Source organism: Cervus canadensis, chromosome 10 (assembly GCF_019320065.1).
Source record: "Cervus canadensis isolate Bull #8, Minnesota chromosome 10, ASM1932006v1, whole genome shotgun sequence".
NCBI lineage: Eukaryota > Metazoa > Chordata > Mammalia > Artiodactyla > Cervidae > Cervus > Cervus canadensis.
The window spans coordinates 27,724,497-27,744,126 of NC_057395.1; the positions used below are offsets into that span (position 1 = coordinate 27,724,497).

Below are 19,630 nucleotides of genomic sequence, written 5' to 3' on the forward strand. Positions count from 1 at the left end.
GTGGGCCGTGCCAGCCCGAGGAAACAGTGCTGCCTTTGAGAGACACAAAGAGCCACTGTCCTTGCCTCTTTTTTTCTTCTTCAAAAACTGTCAGAGTCCAAAACTCGCTGCGGAGATAACAAAGGCTCCTCGCAGACTGAGAAGAAGGCTGTAGCCGTTCCACCTGTAGAACCCCAGCCAAAACCAGCCCACAGGCCACAGCCCACAAGATTAAGGTAGTCAAGCATCCTTTTCACCTGGTCCGTAATCTGAAAGAAAAATAAGCTTTACTGAAAAAAAAAAAAATAAATGCCCTCCCTTTTTTTTTTTCTCTGCCCCTATTGGTTCAGGACTGCCCTGTTCTCATCCATGGAGTGAATCAGCTTCTGCATGCCAGGATGTCTCCTTGGTAATATTTACCCCACTTGCTGGTGTCTTCCATGAGGCTACCATTATATCCATGTACTATAAAAGCCTGAGAAGTTATTTTAGCAAAGACTGAGGAACCATCCATAGAGTAGGTCCTGTGCTAAATGGGAGGCTGGACTGACTGACCACTGAGATCCCTTCCTGATTCTGTAATTAGAAGGCAGGGAGAGGGAGCATGTAATTCATTCAAGTCTGTGGTTACCCGGTAATCACATTAATAACCCAAATGGCTCAAATGTGGACGGTGCTGCCAAGGAGTCAAGTGCAGAGGGCAAGGGCAGTTAGGAGAGAACAGAGGGAAGAGGAAGGCTGAGCGACAGGGCTGCAGTTAGGAAGAAAGCCGACTTCAGTCCACACTGGGCATGCGTTATGTTTCAGGTGGGCGCTTGTGACACAGGTGAAACGCAAATTGCTTTGAGGCGAGCAGTGAAAAGAGACCTGTACTCAGGCCACTCCAATGCAATGGGCTGGGTGCCACGGTGCGTGTGTGCAGGTGACACAGTGTGTCTGGAAGCAGATAAAACAAAACTTCTTCAATGAGGCAACGAATGAGCTTAAGCTTAAGAATGAGCAACAGCTGATTTAATTTGGGAGGAGGGGGTGGAAGGAGAGTCTACACAGAAAGGACAGCAAAGGCTAAGCTGTAAAGCATGTGAGGTCGTGGCAGACACAGAGAGCTGCGGGCGGTTCCTGGGCATGGCTGGCATAGAGGACACCTGTGAAAAGACAGAAGTACTGGGAGACGGGGCTATCAGACTGTGAAGGTCTCTCCTGCCACGCATAGCAGTGGGGGATTTACTGTCAGTGTTGGGAAGACGTGGGTCCCAGAGCCCTGGGGAAGAACCACTTCCTGGCGAGGACCTGTGGAGTGGACAAAACTTCAGAGAGGGCAAGAGACTATAGGCACTGGACTTCCCAGGCTAACAGATACCAGAGAGAAGGGGGCAGGGTACAACCTTTAAGAGAATGACCTAGCCATCGATGTTATGACGAAAACTGGTTAGAACCAACTAAGTCCAAGACGGCAGAAGATTCAACTTTCAGTGGACCTTGAACTTCATTATATGCTCACTGTAATGTGTCAGCATCTGTTGGATCATTGAAAAAACTAGAGAGTTCCAGAAAAACATCTACTTCTGCTTTATTGACTATGCTAAAGCCTTTGACTGTGTGGATCACAACAAACTGGAAAATTCTTCAAGAGATGGGAATACCAGACCACCTGACCTGCCTCCTGAGAAATCTGTATGCAGGTCAAGAAGCAACAATTAGAACTGGACATGGAACAACAGACTGGTTCCCCATTGGGAAAGGAGTATGTCAAGGCTGTATATTGTCACCCTGCTTATTTAACTTATATGCAGACTACATCATGAGAAACACTGGGCTAGAGGAAGCGCACGCTGGGCTAGAGGAAGCACACGCTGGGGAAGAGGAAGCACACGCTGGAGTCAAGATTGCCGGCAGACGTATCAATAACCTCAGATATGCAGATGACACCACCCTTACGGCAGAAAGTGAAGAATTAAAGAGCCTCTTGATGAAAGTAAAAGAGGAGAGTGAAAAAGTTGGCTTAAAACTCAACATTCAGAAAACTAAGATTATGGCACTCAATCCCATCACTTCATGGTAGATAGATGGGGAAACAATGGAAACAGTGATAGACCTCATTTTGTGGGGCTCCAAAATCACTGCAGATGGTGACCCCAGTCATGAAATTAAAAGACACTTGTTCCTTGGAAGAAAAGCTGTGACCAACCTAGATAGCATATTAAAAAGCAGACATTACTTTGCCAACAAAGGTCCATCTAGTCAAAGCTATGGTTTTTCCAGTAGTCATGTATGGATGTAAGAGTTGGACTATAAAGAAAGCTGAGAAGCAAAGAATTGATGCTTGATGCTTTTGAACTGTGGTGTTGGAGAAGACTCTTGAGAGTCCCTTGGACTGCAAGGAGATCCAACCAGTCCATCCTGAAGGAGATCAGTCCTGGGTGTTCATTGGAAGGACTGATGCTAAAGCTGTTTTCAATACTTTGGCCATCTGATGTGAAGAACAATTGGGGTCTCATTGGAAAAGACCCCAATGCTGGGAAAGACTGAAGGCGGGAGGAGAAGGGGACAACGACAGAGAATGAGATGGTTGGACAGCATCACCGACTCGATGAACATGAGTTTGATTAGGCTCTGGGAGTTGGTGATGGACAGGGAAGCCTGGCATGCTGCCGTCCATGAGGTCACGAGGAGTCGGACGTGACTGAGCGACTGAACTGAACTGAACGTGTTAGCATCTAAATGACACACCCCAGTTCTCAGGCTGCCCATAAGAGGTCAAAAAGTGGGTGTGGCCCAATTCCTGGAAATCCCTGCCCCTTCTTCAAAATAGTTAGAATAACCCTCCCGCTCATTAGCCTATGAAATTACCCAGCCCATAAAAACTAACCACCCCATATTTCAGGGTCTCTTGCCTTCTGAGGTGGCCCATACTCATTCTGTGGAGTGTTTCTCCCAGGGTTATTCTTGCCTTTTGAGATGAACTGCATTCTGTCAATGGAATGTGTAAAAGTGAAAGTTGATCATTCCTGTCCAACTCTTTGCAACCCCATGGACTGTAGACTGCCAGGCTCCTCTGTCCATGGAATTCTCCAAGCCAGAATCCTGAAGTAGGCAGTCATTTCCTTCTCCAGGGGATCTTCCCAACCCAGGGATTGGACCCAGGTCTCCCACATTGCAGGCAGATTCTTTACCATCTAAGCCACCAGGGAAGCCCAAGAATACTTGAGTTGGTAGCCTATCCCTTCTCTAGGAGATCTTCCTGACCCAGCAATCGAACAGGGGTGTTCTGCATGTTTTACCAGCTGAGCTACCAGGGAAACTCATGGAATGTGTATCTTTCTAAATAAATCCACTTCTTACCTATCACTTTGTCTCTCACTGAATTCTCTCTTTGCTGAAACATCAAGAAACTGAGCTTCATTAAGTTCTGAGACCAAGTGTGCAATTTCAATTAAAAGGCCATGGATTCAAGTCCCCGTCTGAGGTGTGCAGTTTCATAGTCAAGATTGTCAGTTCTCAAGTGTGGATAAAGAATGTCGCCAGCCATATCGGCAAACAAAGGACATTTTGGTCATCAAGCCATCAACCACTGCAGCCATCACAACAGTGCAGCCTGAGGGGGATTCAGGATGGAGAAAAACAGGATACTGGCCCTAGACAACTAAGATGCATATCAAAGGAATGATTTCAATGAGCTCAGCCTCTAGTATATTCCCATACGGAAAAGCACTAAATTCGTTAACTGGAGATGTCTGGGTTTTCTTTAATTAACAGTAATTCTTTGATGTTTCTACTACCTGACTTTTGTTGCAAAAATATCTATATATCCTGGTTCCTCCCTTACCTCTTTGGAACAGTCCCTCAGACGTATAGAAGAGGCTGACTCCTGGGCTTTCATCCTGGTCAATCTGCTGAATAAAATATAATTCTCAACTTTTAGGCTGTGCATTTGTTTTCCATCCATACAAGCATGGCAGGAGAGTGGGTGAAAGGCTCAGGTGGGCCGGGGTGATAGACATCGAAAAGACGGACTAGAGTCTCTTCCTATCACCCCCAACGACATGCTGGCACTGTGGAAGGCCCTGGAACTCTGGGGATGTGGGGAGAAAGGTCCAAGAAGTTTCAAAGTTAAATTTCCAGTAACCCAGAGGCTTAGAGCTCAGAGAATATGTGACTTTTCAAAAATTACATATCTATCTCTTTTGTATCAGAATTTGTGGCTTGAGAGCTACACCTACTACATGGATTACCTCATTTAAGCCTCACAATAACTTAAACGTGAAAGTGAAGTCTCTCTGTTGTGTCCGACTCTTTTCGACCCATGGACTGTAGCCTATCAGCCTCCTCCATCCATGGGATTTTCCAGGCAAGCTACTGGAGCGGGTTGCCATTTCCTTTTCCAGGGGATCTTCCCGACCCAGGGATTGAACCCAGGTCTCCTGCACTGTAGGTAGATGCTTTACCGACTGAGCCACTAGGGAAGCCCCATTATTCTCCCTAGTTTACAGTAATTAAACACAGAGGCTACATAAGGAATGAGCTCATAAATGGAAATATTCTCATTCAAGCACCTCATTTTACCACTGAGCTAACAGAGGTTTTGGAAAAGCTAAATGGGTCTTAAGTTCCAAGCCCAAGCCTGAAGGAAATCCTGGCTATACCAACGTGCACTGGAAGGCAGAGTCTGAACCAGGGTGAAGTCCTCCAGGGTGCACTTTTTAAAAACCTTGAACACTGCTGTTGCTTCTGCATTTGTAAGGCAGACACATGTGAAAGGGAGATTTCCTGGAGATTTTCTAGTTTTGAAATATTAATTGCAGCCTAGGCTAATAGGCTAGAAGAAGCGTATCGGTCAGCAAGAAGGCTCTTGGTCTCACCGGGTTAACTTCTTCCCCAAACCCCTCCCCACCCATGGGAGAGGCAGCAAATCCAGTGAAGGAGAGGCAGAGGAAGCTCCGGAAGGGCCGCTGCTGCTGCTGGAGCAGGTAGGGAGCCCATGGGCATCCAGCCTAAGGAGCCAAGCCCGCAAGGCCAGTCAGCTGCCAGGATCAATGAAGCTCTCCCAGGGCTCCAGGGCTCCTGTTTGGAGGTGGAAGTTCCCTCTCTATGGGCAAGGTGTTGTTGGTTTAAGAAAGAAACTACTATTTCTAAGAGCCAAAAAACAGAGACATTACTTTGCCGACAAAGGTCCGTCTAGTCAAAGCTATGGTTTTTCCAGTAGTCATGTATGGATGTGAGTTGGACCATAAAGAAAGCTGAGTGTTGAAGAACTGATGTTTTTGAACTGTGGTGCTGGAGAAGACTCTTGAGAGTCCCTGGGATTGCAAGGAGATCCAACCAGTCAAACCTAAAGGAAATCAGTCCTAAATATTCATTAGAAGGACTGATGCTGAAGCTGAAGCTCCAATACTTTGGCCCCCTGATACAAAGAACTGACTCACTGGGAAATACCCTGATGCTCAGCAAGATTGAAGGCAGGAAGAGAAGGGGATGAACAGAGGATGAGATGGTTGGATGGCATCACCGACTCGGTGGACATGAGTTTGAGCAATCTCTGGGAGCTGGTGATGGACAGGGAGGCCTGGTGTGCTGCGGTCCATGGGGTCACAAAGAGTCGGACACAAGTGAGTGACCGGAACTGAACTGAACTGTGTGCCTGGAAGTCTCTATCTGTGTTACCTGATTTAATTGTAGTGAGATTACTATGAGAAAGGAATTATTTTCATTTAACAGGGAAGAAAACTGAGGATCAAAGAACTCAGAGATCCTGCCAACGTCAGAATGCTAGGAATCAGAAGGGTAAGGTTCAAAACCAGGTATTTTCCCATCCCCCAAACCACTGACTTCTGTTTTTCTTCCCCCAGCGCGACCCCTCATTTATTTCTAAATCACCCTCCCTTACTGCATTCTTTTCTCCAGTTGTAAAAAGAGCCTAGAAAAGGACTGCTAAAATATCCCTCACCTTCCTTAAAATTGAGTGAACAAATGTGAAAGTATTTGGAATGAATAATGTGTAAGATATATTGAAAGGATACTTGCAGTAAAAAGATATGTGGCTTGCATTACCAAGGAGCCTCAGCTGAAGTCCCGACAGGTAGTGACAACATAAGGATCATTTTGATTCCAAGACTGGTACAGGAGAGGCAGGGAGAGGAGGAAGCGCACTGTACTTTCACGTGACTGTTTTTGGAGAATTAAAAAAAAAACAACAAAAAGCTTTGGTGAGCTAATCTTGAACTTGAGGCACTGTTCCTTTGTTGTCCAGCTGCTGCCTTCGAATCCTGTGTTTGTGTTACCCACAATTGCCACGGAAGCGTTTCATTTCATTTATTTATTATTCATATCCCTCTAACTTCCAAAGATAAATGCAAAGCGGGGAAGTGAAGCTTTCTCATTTTCATACACGAGATTCGTATCTCAGCTGCTCTGTTTTGCTGATATGTCAGTGTAAAAACCACGGAGCTCCTACAACCACTCGTGCAGAGGGCTGGGCAACGGCGATTACTCTAAAATTCAAATATTTGGATTTGATGCAGAGGGCCAGTGCCAAGGACATGCTGATCTGCGATTGAAGAGCTAAGACATGAAAGTCCCAATCTTCCTCTCCCCTGACTGTGTCGAAGGGACGCGCTGTGGATTTAATCTTTTTAATCTGCCTAGCTGCTTCCAAAGCCACAATTATTCTGAAACCAGGCAAGGGCCAGCAGTGCTGCTGGGCCCGCCCCTGAGTGCAAGGCGAGGCTGGGACCACAGATCCCCACGGACTCTTTGTTCTGTAGCAGAGGATTCTCTCGGTGGCCAGCTGAAGGACTTCTCTTTGTGTTGTGATTGACAGACATGAATTAAATATCACCCCACTGGGCTTTCTGATTGGTGAATGGCCATGGATTACAAGAATGTCTCGGGAAAATGGCGTTTCATGATAGGGAGACAAGACCAGAAAGGCAGGGCTTTTCCAGCTAATCCTGAACTTGACAACAGCAGAGACCTTGATTCTGGGCTCTGTGTGTGTGTGTGCATGTGCATGTGTATATGTGTGTGTGTTAGCTTGATATGCCTTGTTCAGGTCTGGGAAGGATGGATCCTAGAATGGTCTAAGAGAACAGGATGAAGCCAAAGGAAGTAAAATAACTGGGGGGAGAGAAAAAGACTGTTTTCTTTAAAAGACTGGAGTTTCTGGAGCTGTGCTTTAAGGATTCTATCCTTCTACGGGTCTGGCATCGTCCTTGAGGCATTTTTTATTTCTCAGTTTTTCCGCACAGCAATTAGTGTTCCTTAGGGCAGCTGCTGGGGCCTGCAGCGTCCACCCTGTTCCCAGCATACAATGCACAGCCTTGGGCACAAACAGCTCTGCACGCTCAAGCCTCTGGTTCTGGGCAAATAGAGATGGTGCAATCAGAAAGTCCGAAGTGTGGAGAGACAGAGGAAAAAAGAAAAGCATCCCAGAATCCTAGGTGATTCAGCATGTAGGTGGCCAACTAGGAAAAGAGGAAATGGGAACAAAAATGACAAAATGACAGAAGCACACCTATCATCTGGCCTAAGAGCTGGTGAGGGGTTTAGATGAGTGTCAGTTTCAAAGAAAGGTGATTATGCTAGTTCAATTGACCCCCAGAGACAGAAAGCAGTGATTCCCAACAGAGGTCAGAAGCAGCATTCTTAGCCTTAAGTTTATATTTTGTGAATGATGTTTTCTGATGCTTGGAATGCTATAGTATAACATATATTCCAGCGAGAACATACGCTGGACTCAGGTTTGCTATCAGTGGCAGACAACATTAGGGAGGAATCTTTTGCCCAGCTTTCTTATTTTTAAGATTTTTTTTAAAGCCTGTATTGAAGTTTTTACAACAATGCTTCTGTTTAATGTTTAGTTTTCTGGCCACGAGGCATGTGGGATTTTAGCTCTCTGACCAGGGATCGAACGTGTACTCCCTTCATTGGAAGGCAAAGTCTTAACCACTGGACCACCAAGGAAGTCTTCTGGCTTTCAATAAATATCAAAATTTTGTAAAGTAATTATTCTCCAATTAAAATAATTAAAAAAAAGAGAAAATGCAAAAAAAAAAATATCAAAATTGTTTTGCCACTGAGTTGGGCACAAAGATTCCTTTGGTAAGGTGAGAAGGCAGAAGTATTCAAATATTGGCCAGATTTGGGGCAGTTAGATTTTTTTTTATAAAGGGGCAAAGAGTTTGTTTGGCCTGGGAGTTGTTACTGCGTCTCGAAAGGTAGTCTGTATTTACCAGGGCACCTGTGACAGGCTTATAACCCTAAAATGGGAAAACTGCCGGGCACCATCCAGGTGAGCAGATGAGAACTGGAAGCTAATATCCAAGTGTCAGCAGAGCAGCCAGGGACAAACCCAGAGTGCAGGGGCTGTAACAGATGAAGCACACGGGGCACAGAGCTTAAGAAATCAGGGAAAAGCTGAGAAAACACTTCCCAATCCTGGCAAGAAAATATGGGCGATAGGTAGGGTCCATGGCACCAGAATCATGCTTGAGCCAAAGATTCATACTCCAGGCATCTCAGCCTGGGGGCTGCAGTGTTTCCCGAAGAAGCAAAAGTGAGTCTTGGCATGGCCAGGGCGAGGAGGCGGTGTGACCATATGGCTCCTCCACTGGGATGTGCTGAAGGTGGTTGTGAAGGGAAGAGAAATACAAAGCAGACGTTTTGGGAGAGCAGAACTCGAGCTAACCACCTACGCTCTCTGGCTGCTGGAAATGGCATCCTTCTCTTGGGATAGAAGTTTGGGAGTTTTCATGTTCATGTACATTCTAATCAAAGTGAGGCCCTTATTTAGAGGTTGCACAATCTCAGCGGACTCTCTGCAACAGTGGCGAATAGATGCCTGGCTCTTCGGCTTTCAGTGCAACAGTGCCAGCTCCAGGAAGCCTTCCTAAGCTGGGAGAGCCCGACTCCGGGAGAAAATATGAGTAATAACAAAGACGCTTCTTTAATAGATCCACAGCTTGCCGAGCTGTAACTTGGTACATCCCTACCTCCTCCCACTATGTTGTTTTTTTCTTTTTCTTCCTAAGGTATGCTGTGTTGTTAGGAAGATTTATGAGCTGTGTGTTCCTTTGGCTCCTTTGTGAATCCAAGCAGTTTGGTCCTAATGTCTTGGCTATGATGTCACGGAAGGGAATGGGATTATGAAGGCATCAGAGGAGTGGACTGGCTGTGATGGAGGGTATGACTGCTATAGCTGTCATTACAATATACTAGTCTGGGTGGCTTAAGCAACAGCAATTTAATTCTGTTAGGCTTAATAATTCTGAAGGCTCGAAATCTAAAATCAAGGTGTCAAAGACCTCTCTCCCTGGCTTGTAGAGAGCCGTCTCCTCCCTTTTTTCTCATATGATTGTCCCTTGGTGGGTGTCTGTGTCATAATCGCCTCTTCTCATAAGGACACTACCCATATCAGATGAAGCCCACCTTAATGACCTCATTTGACCTTAATTATCTCCTTAAGGATCTTACCTCTAAATAGATTCTGAGGTACTGGGGGTATGGAGTCCAACATATGAATTTGGGAGGAGGGGATACAATGCAGTCCACGGGATGCCCTTGTGGGCTCCTTGGATACCCCGGAGATATAACTGCTTTGGGGTCTATAATACTGTGGTGAAATAGTCTTCATACAAAAGCAGAATGCTGGATTTCCATGGTGGTCCAAGGAAGAAAAATCCTGTTAATGCAGGGGACATGGGTTCGATCCCTGATCCAGGAGGATCCCACATGCCTTGGGGCAACTAAGTTGCGCTGCAACTACTGAAGCCCCCGCACCCTACAGCCTGTGCTCCACAACAAGAGAAACCACCGCAATGAGAAGCCTGTGCACGGCAATTAAGAGTAGCCCCTGTTCCCTGCAACTAGAGAGAGCCTGTGTGCAGTGACAAAGACCCAGCACAGCCCTAAATAAATAAATAAATAAATAAATAAATAAATATTTTTTAAAAAGCAGAATGTTTACAGACCTGTGACAGTGGATTTCCACTCAATCACAGACTCATTATCATAACCCTATTATTATAACACACCATGTAATCATCCCATCAATATCAATAAATATTTACTGATTAATGAATAACTCTTCTTTCCTGAAAAGACTCACCCTTCCTTGTAAGGATTCGACAGCTGAGAGGTGAGCCAAGGTCTCAGGTTATCTGCTGATGGCCTCCTATTGAGTGAATTGTGGGCAGTCTCTAGTGAACTGTAAAGCATCATAAATAATTTACGTTAAACAACTTTTGTCAACATAAATTAAGAGACTGCTCTTTACGATACTATCGCTTCAGTTTCTTCAAGTCTGTTGGCTTGTCTACTGAGTAGGTAACTCCGAGATGGGTTCCTCTCCAGAGAATGGAGGATGGCAAACAGCCTCCTTCAAAATGAGTTTCTGTGGAAAATGCTAGATTGGCAGGGGTGGGGCAGGGACCCTTCACTTCAGACTCAGGCCAGACCAAAGCCCAACATGCTCTTGGTTAACTGATGGGCTGTTCCAGGCAGGTTTGTGGGTGGATGAGATCCCCACATGGCAAGAAGAGTCTAGCCCTAGAAGACTCTAGCGTGAGTTAGTTGGCTGTGGTCCCAGAAGACAAGTCCCTGCTCTGAGAACACACAGGCTAACATGTGTCAAAGTTACAGCAGCCCTGAGGCAGCCCTGCATCAGGACCTCTAAGCTAACACAGGCCTTAGAAGGAAGAGCAAAGTTGTGGCTCAGAATCGCAAAAAGGGATGAAGAATTGAATGCTATAATATCTAAGGCCTAAGAAGACGCAGACACTTTTTTTATTGTAGTAAAATACACATAACATGAAACTTACCATTTTGGGACTTCCCTGGTAGTCCAGTGGTTAGGAATCCGCCTGCCAATGCAGGGGACATGGGTTCAATCCCTAGTCCAGAAAGATCCCACAGGCCATGGAGCAGCTAAGCCCATGTGTCGCAACTACAGAGCCCAGGCTCCAAACAAGAGCAGCCACTGAAATGAGAAGCCCGAGTAGAGCAACTAGAGAAAGCCCACGCACAACAACGGAGATCCATGCACAACAACGGAGATCCAGCACAGCCACAATCAATCAATCAATAAATAAGTTACCAAAACAACCTTACCTCTTTAATCATTTCAAGTGTCCAGTTCAGCAGCATCATATAAAACCACATTGTTGTATAACTGTCACCACCATCCCTCTCCAGCATCTCCTTTTCATCCAGCAAAACTGACACTCTGTACCCACTGAACACCAACTCCCCATCCCCACCTTGCTCCACTGCTTGCCAACCATTCTGCTTTGTTTCAATGAACTGATTCTTGTGGGCACCTCATATAGGTGGAATCCTACAGTATTTGTTCTTTTGTAACTGGCTCATTTCACTTAGCATAATATATTCAAGGTTCACCCATGTTTTAGCATGTGTCAGAATTACTTCCTTTTTTAATTTAAAAAATTTTTCTATTATTTATTTTTAGTTTACTTTTTGGCATTGTGGGATCTTAGTTCCACAACCAGGAATGGAACCCATGCCCCTTATAGTGGAAGCATGCAGTCTTAACCACTGGACCACCAGGGAAGTCCTTACTTTCTTTTTTAACGCTGAAAAATATTCCGAATTTTGCTTATTCAACCATTCATTGATGGACACTTGGGTCGCCTCTACATTTTGGCCATTGTGAATAATGCTCCAATGAACATGGTTGTACAAATATCTACTCGAGTTCCTGCTTTCAATATTTTTGGACATTTACCCAGGGATGAGTTCACTGGAAAGGCTCATTTCTAAACCCAGGCCTCTCAGGCTATTTTCTAGCCTAGAAGGAAACAATAAGAATAAATAGGGAACTATGGCTTTCCCTGGGTATATGCTCAGGAATGGGATTTCTGGGTCACATGGTAGTTCTATTTTTAGTTCTTTTAAGACAACAAGGAGTGGGGTGGCTTCCCTGGCAGTCCAGTGGTTAAGACTTTGTCCTCCAATGCAGGGATGCAGGTTCTATCCCTGGGTGAGGAGCTAAGATCCCATATGCCTCCTGTGGTCAAAAAGCAAAACATAAAATAGAAACAATACTGTAACAAATTCAATAAATACTTTAAAAAAAAAGAGTAGCACTGAAACAGACACATTACCATACGTAAAACAGCCAGTGGGAATTTGTTGTATGATCCAGGGAACTCAAAGGAGATGGGAAGGGCAACCCATTCCAGTATTCTTGCCTGGAGAATTCCATGGACTGCGCAGCCTGGCAAGCTACAGTCCATGGGGTTGCAAAGAGTCAGACATGACTGAGTGACTAACATTTTCACTTTCCAGGGAGCTCAAACCCGGTGCTCTGTGACAACCTAGAGGAGTTGGCTGGGGTGGGAGGTGGAAGGGAGGCTCAAGAGGGAGGGGACATATGTATACCTATGGCTGATTCATCTTGATATATGGCAGAAACCAATACAGTATTGTAAAGCAATTATCTTCCAATTAAAAAAAAATTTTTAAAAAGACAGCAAGGGGGAAAATGGGTGGTGGGATGAATTGGGATATTGGGGTTGACACGTATATACGACTACGTATAAACCAGATAACTAGTGAGAACCTACTGCATAGCACAGGGGATGCTACTCAATGCTCTATAGTGACCCAAATAGGAAGGAAATCCAAAAAAAGGGGATCTGTGTATATCTACAGCTGATCCACTTTGCTGTACAGTGGAAACTAACGCAGCATTGTAAAGCAGCTATACTCTAATAAGGGCTTCCCGGGGGGCTCAGTGGTGAAGAATCCACCTGCAGGAGACACAGGAAACGCGGCTTTGGTATCTGGGTTGGGAAGATCCCCTGGAGGAGGGCACGGCAACCCACGCCAGTACTCTTGCCTGGAGAATCCCATGGACAGAGGAGCCTAGTGGGCTACACTCCATGGGGTCGCAACGAGTAGGACAGAACTGAGCACAAGCCCAATATACTCCAATAAAAACTTTAAAAACAGAAAATGAATAACAAGGACCCCATACCAAGGACTGAACTGAGCTGGTACCTGGAAGAGACCACAAGGCAAAGTGTGATCAAGGAACCTGGGCAATAAGAACTCTGCTCTCAGCTTCTTGAGATACATTTTTATCAGGAAAGATTTTTGTTTTTAGATTATGTATCTCCTTTGGATCCCCTAGTTCCGTATCTGTCCTATTCTACCATTTCTTACACGTTCTACACTGGAGGTTATTTATACATGTATCTTAAGTTCCCTACTAAACTGTATGCTTCCAGAGGGCAGCAACTATGTGGCATTCATCCTTGAAACCCCAACAGCATCTATTATAATCTCTGAAGCCAAACTTTTGGTTATTAAATATTTACTAGAGAGATCCAGATATTAAACATGAGAGAAACAGACCTACTTACTCATTTCCTGGAATTCTTCAAGGAAAGCACCATGCTCATGTCAGCTTAGATGTTATTAATAGCAGTTGAGTAACCAAAGGAAGTAATAATATTGCTGTGGGAAAATTAGGCCACATCTGAAACATCTTGTGTGACTCCAGGACTGATTTAAGTATCCTCTATCCTAGGTATTGAGAATAATCAAGAGCAGGAGAAGAAAATCTGGAAGCTGTCAGATAAAAACAGTTGAATGAATTGACTGTTTTAGCTTGGAGACAAGAAGACTAAAGAGAGAGACATAATAAATGCTTGCAAATATTTGAAAGGCTTTCTTGCAGACGAGGAACTCAACTTAGTTTTGCTCCAGAGAAGGACCCGGGACCAAAGGGTTTGAAAGCAAAGAGAAAAGATTCAATTTAACAGAGAACTACTCAGCTTTTAAATTCGAGCTCACTTGCAATGGAATAGACTGCTTGATAAGATTAGCTCCCTGTCCATGAAGAGACAGTCAAGAAATTAGGAGAAAGGAAGTTACAAACTCCATCCTGCAGATTCTTGTTTTGACCATCATAGTTTTTATTTCCAAGCCTTTAATAATTTCCATTAAAAAAACATGCTGCTGGTTTCAGGGATGTTATATCCCATTCTCTCTCACAAGATTACCCTCAGAAGAAGGTCCCTGTCCTCAGAAGAGGACACTTTTCTAGCGGTACTTTCACTTTTTGAGTTTGGTACCACAATTCAGGATACTGCAGGATTGCTTTGTTTTCAAATGATTGACCTTTCTTAGCTGGAAGCTCATCACTGTAGCTGGAATCTCCTTGAATCCTGTCTACGAATGCTTTCTTTTATAATTTTTTACTTTTTGGCTGCACCATCGGGTATGTGGGATCTTAAGTTTCCCAACCAGAGATTGAACCCTCTTCCCCTGCAGTGGAAGTGCAAAGTCTTGACCCCTGGGCCACCAGGGAAGTACCCCATGAATGCTTTCTTGCTTCCTACTATTCTCTAGCAGGAATGGGACACCCTATCAGGTGGGGTGTGCCAGCAGTCAATGTTCTAGGTATAGAGATCCCCCATTCTGGATGTTTCCAAAGCATTTTTCCAAAGCTCTCATTCATTGTTCCTGCCTACAGGGAGGGAGGGGGGTCAGGGTTCTGACCCCTCCTACTGTATTTCTGTAACCAGTTACCCCTACATCAGCCTCTGGGCTCCCCTCTTGCTTCTCATAACTGCTACCTCCAAGCTTGGTATTGGAGGCTTGGAGCATTCCCCAATGACTTCTTCCTTCTACAACAGACTTTTGCTTTTTGAAAAACATCTTCCTCTATCATTCCAATCCTGCCTGCCTTCTCCTGTTTAGGAATTCCTTATTTCTAGTCCACCAAGAATATCTCATCTTATTTTTCTGTTATATTGTGGGTTTGTTATTTTAAACATGTCATCTCCTTTTTGTCATTTTTAGAAATCTGTGCTCAGCTTGCCATCTTAATTTACTCTTCTGTCCCTTCCAATTCTAAATGTTGTAATTTTATAAATGCAAAAGGGAGAGTAAACAAAAAACACAGTCTTTATAAAAAGAACTCATTTTAAAACTGTTTTTTCCTAACTATACCAATAATAGTACATAGATGAAATTCCAGATCATTCACAATACCAGTATCAACACCATAATACCCATCCATCACTGTGAACATTCTGGAATATATGTAAAATATACATATATATACACATCACTTATTATAAATATATATGCATATATATACATATATAAGATGCTACCTTTATACACATAGATATATTTAAATGGAATAAGAATAAACTCTCCAAATTACCTTAACTATCTCTTGAAATACCTCATAGACTGTTACGTTATTATTTCAGTAATTAAGTCAAGTATAAACTGGAAGTTACCTTTTCTTTCTTTGAACTCTTTTTGATTTTTCTAATTTTTGTGCATTTTGTCTTGTAAGTGTTACTGTTTCACTTCATTCATTTACTCTGTGAAGCAATCCCTGCAGGGATTGACAACACAAAAATATGGCACTTGCCACCCTAGATGTCTGGGATGACACATCCACACTGCCTTTCAAGGATTTATCCTGAATTTCAACTTTTATTAAAAGAACTTATGATGGCAATCTCTTATCATACTGAGTGAAATAAGACAGAGAAGGACAAATATTGTATGATATCCTTTATATATGGAATCTAAAAAGAAGTGACACAAATGAACTTCCTTACAAAGCAGAAATAGACTCACAGACTTGGAGAAGGAACTTGTGGTTGCCAGGGGGAAGGATGGGGGGAAGGGATAGTTAGGGAGTTTGGGATGGACAAGTACACACTGCTATATTTAAAAAGGATAACCAGCAAGGACCTACTGTATGGCACATGGAACTCTGCTTAGTGTTACGTGGCAGCCTGGATGGAGGGGAGTTAGAGGGAGAATGGACATAGGTATAGGTATGGCTGAGTCCCTTCGCTGTTCACCAGAAACTATCACAGCATCGCTAATCAGCTATGTCCCAATACAACGTAAAAATTAAACAACATTTTTTTAATAATAAAATTACCAAAACAAAAAACTCATGAACCCAGTTTTAGAAATCTAATGGCACTTCCCATTCTTCCTAATTTATATTGCAATTTAGATCTGAGTTTTATCTTCCTACTTATGTTTTTAAGTAAATCGATATTTGGAGTTTATGTTATTATGATTATGTAAATGGGGTTCTTTTTTGGCTGAGCTAAGCAGAATTGCATCACTATGTTCCCTTTCTTATTCAAATTTTAAAAATGTTCCTGGAGTTATTGACTATTTTCTTAATTCTTACAATCGTGAACTCTAACTACTTCATTAGCTCTGTAATATGCCTTTGGATTCTATTTTCCAAACAATCCAGTACTGTCGTCGTGGTTTAAATTCAGATCTTTTCCCTGGAGCCTTCCCTCCTTCCTATTCCTACCTAGGTCACTTCTTTCTAGGTCTGTCCAGCTGTCATCCTCTGTTGGATCCTCTGGTTCCTATAATTTCTGTTTCTTGGTTTTCTCCCTTGTTTTTCTAAAAAACAGCACTTAATATTTTTCCGAGAAAGAACATATAAAAGGCAAAACATTTGAGGATTTCAATATCTAAAAAGATCCTGATAATCTGGATAGAGCATAGTACTTTTTGATAAGTCCTATATTTTGAAGGTAATGATCCACTGACCCCTCGTTTCTACTATTCTTATGAAGAAATTCAATGTAATTTTGATTCCTGATACTTGTTACGTGAATGCTTTTATTTTTCCTCTCTAGACATTTTAAGGAATTTCTCTTGGTTTTCAATGTTCAGAAATTTCCCAGGGATGATTCTGGTCTGGGTCCTTTGTGGGAGGTGCTGCGCTGTGTGCTTAGGAACTCAGTTGTGTCTGACTCTTTGCGACCCCGTGGATTGTAACCCGTCAGGCTCCTCTGTCCATGGAATTTTTCAGGAAAGATTATTGGAGTGGTTTGCCATTTTCTTTTCCAGGGGATCTTCCCAACCTAGGGATTGAACCTGCTTCTCCTGTGTTGGCAGGCGAATTCTTTTACCACTGTCACTTGGGAAGCCCTAGGCCTTTTAAATCCAGAGACTCGGGTTGAAGATAATTTCTTGTTTTGCGTGTGTGTGTGTGTGTGTAGGAGGGTAGATAGTCTGTCTGGTTATACAGAGAAAACCAGAGCAGCCACACTGTGTATGCAGTCCTTCATCCATGTTTTCAGGTCCTTGCCTCACCAACCTTCCACAGTTCTTGATGACCTCAAGACCAGGCTTTCTAGGGCTTCCTGGGGGCAAACTGATGCTCTGTTCTTTGTCGTTTACTCTTGCAGGTGTTTAGGTGGCTGGGTCTCCATTCTGCATCACATTTTACCCATTTTTTTTTTTTAATCTAGAGAGATGTTCTATCATCCATTTGGTCTTTTGCACCGTTGACATATTTATTCCTGACATTTTATTAAGTGTATAGGCTTGTGTTAAACTCACTATATTTCACCAGAAGTCTGAAGAGCTTTCAGAGTGGGTCTTTGAAACAAAAATGGCCATAGTTTACTATGGAAGGAGTTATTGGGAAAATGTTTCCGAACAGAGCAAAGAATTAGGAATATCCTTTCTTTTTTCTTTAGTAAACATGACTTCTTGCCTGCCAGCAGCAAGTGATATAAATGACAGCAATCAACTCCAGCCTTTCCCTCTTGCCTGAAGTCTTACCCACTGCTCTCTTCCCCAATGCCTCCTTGCTTGCTGACAATGAAATTATCCACTATTTCACATATTTTGATCAATGAGTATGGAGCCAGGAGTCACATTGAGTGTCAATCTGCAAATCTGACCTAAATAGATTATTAGAATAGTTAACCGTAGAGACCAGATGTTACTTCATCTTAAGGGCACTAGATTCTGAATTCTTTTCTTTCTTTCTTTACAATTTAAGCAAAGGCAAGAAGAAAGATGGCTTCCCAGGTGGCTCAGTGGTAAAGAACTCTGCCTCCTAATGCAGGAGATGCAGGAGAGGCGGGTTCGATCCCTGGGTTGGGAAGATCCCCTGGAGAAAGAAATGGCACCCTGCTCCAGTATTCTTGCCTGGGAAATCCCATGGACAGAGGAGACAGACGGGCTACAGTCCATGGGGTCACAAAGAGTCGGACACGAGTGAGCACAAGAGGAAAGATGCTGATAGCATGATGCTAACACAGCTGTGCTGTATTACTGATGAGGCATCTGATATTCTTCCCCTAGTTAATAATTAGGGAAACCCTTCTAATTCAGAGAACAATCAACCCTCCACATCCCCAGGTTCTGCATCCGTGGATTCAACTAACCGTGGATGAAAAATGCTTGGAAAAAATTTCCAAATAGCAAATATTTGCCACACACTAGCAACTATTTACATAGCATATGCATTGTATTTACAACTATTTACATTGTATTATATATTGCAAGAAACCTAGAGATGATACCTAAGGTGTATGGGATGATGAGTGCAGGTTATATGCAAATACTAAGCCATTTTATATGAGGGACTTGAGCATCTACAGATTTTGGTATCTGCAGGGGTGGGGGTTGGGGGATAGGTTATCCTGGAAGCAATTCCCGTGGATACTGAAGGACAACTGTAGTATATCTCTCGTAGACTTGTTAGGTACCTACACTGGGGCCAAACTGCAGAGGTTTGAATCCTGGTTCTACTCCTGTGACTTTGGGCAAGATACTCTATGTCTCAGTTTCCTCATCTATGAAATGCTGAAGTCGGGATACATTGAAATGAGGGTACAATAGTAACCAGATCATAGGGTCATTGTGGGAATAAAATTAAAGTAATATCTCATGCACTGTAAGTACTATATAATGGTTGGTTATGATGATGGCTGTTATTTCACATGGCAGGATGTTGGGACAGTTACTTTGGTTTTAAAGAAATTCAGTAGTGTGTGTACTTAGGCACTAAATCGTGTCTGACTCCTTGCAACCCCATGGACTGTAGCCTGCCAGGTTCCTCTGCCCATGGGATTTCCCAGGCAGGAATACTGGAGTGGGTTGCCACTGCCTTCTCCAGGGGACCTTCCCCACTCAGAAATCAAACCCACGTCTCTTGTGTCACCAGCATTGGCAGGGGGGCTCTTTATCACTGAGCCACCAAGTAATTACTATATAATTTTCAGCTGTGATTATGGTTGTTGTTATTACAAATGGCAAGATGTTGAGATTGTTACTTTGGTTTTATTTTTTATTTTTTCTCTTTTTTCTTTTTTTTTTGGTGCACCTTTCCTGGAAGTACTGCAATACCAGGTCGATGCGTGGAGTGGACGGAGCAAGCTCCTATTCCAACTCCCAGCTCCAAAAATCCATTTAATATATTGTCCTCGGACAGAGGACGTATCAGATATTAAACTGATAAGAACAGATACTACACTTGATCTTAGCCAAAAGGCCGAGAAGCGATTGTTACTTTGGTTTTAAAGAGACTCACTAGAGGAAAAACAAAACCGAATAGTCTAGAGTCACAGCTGTTGATCAAATGCAAGATGTGGAACTGATTCCTTAGCAACCAAGCCTCAAATGACAAACTGAGAGACTCGTATTTGAAGACCCCACCTTGTTCCTTTTCTATGTAAATTGTTGTCAATATTCCCAAGGTGAAAGTTTGAGTTGGCCTGACGAAGCTAGTATTCCACACGTGAATAGAAAGGGTCCAGGGGACTTCTCAGGCGCCCACGTGACACCCCTAGGTTTCCTTTTTCCTTCTCTTCAGGAAATCCCCTTCCTT

At 43.4% G+C, this 19,630-nt stretch overlaps 1 protein-coding gene and 1 non-coding gene across 2 annotated transcripts in view; both read right to left on the bottom strand.

Moving 5' to 3' along the window:
- Positions 1-10,132: 10,132 nt before the first annotated feature.
- PRTFDC1 (phosphoribosyl transferase domain containing 1) overlaps positions 10,133-19,630 on the bottom strand; it is a 124,957-nt gene continuing 115,459 nt past the window's right edge. Inside the window, exon 11 of the mRNA XM_043479089.1 lies at positions 10,133-10,180. Within this exon, the coding sequence (XP_043335024.1) occupies positions 10,148-10,180 (33 nt within the window). The 3' untranslated portion in view covers positions 10,133-10,147. The remainder of the gene's footprint in view (positions 10,181-19,630) is intronic.
- On the bottom strand, positions 19,116-19,306 carry LOC122449084. Its single transcript, XR_006271897.1, has one exon. It is a non-coding gene; the product is annotated as a U2 spliceosomal RNA (small nuclear RNA).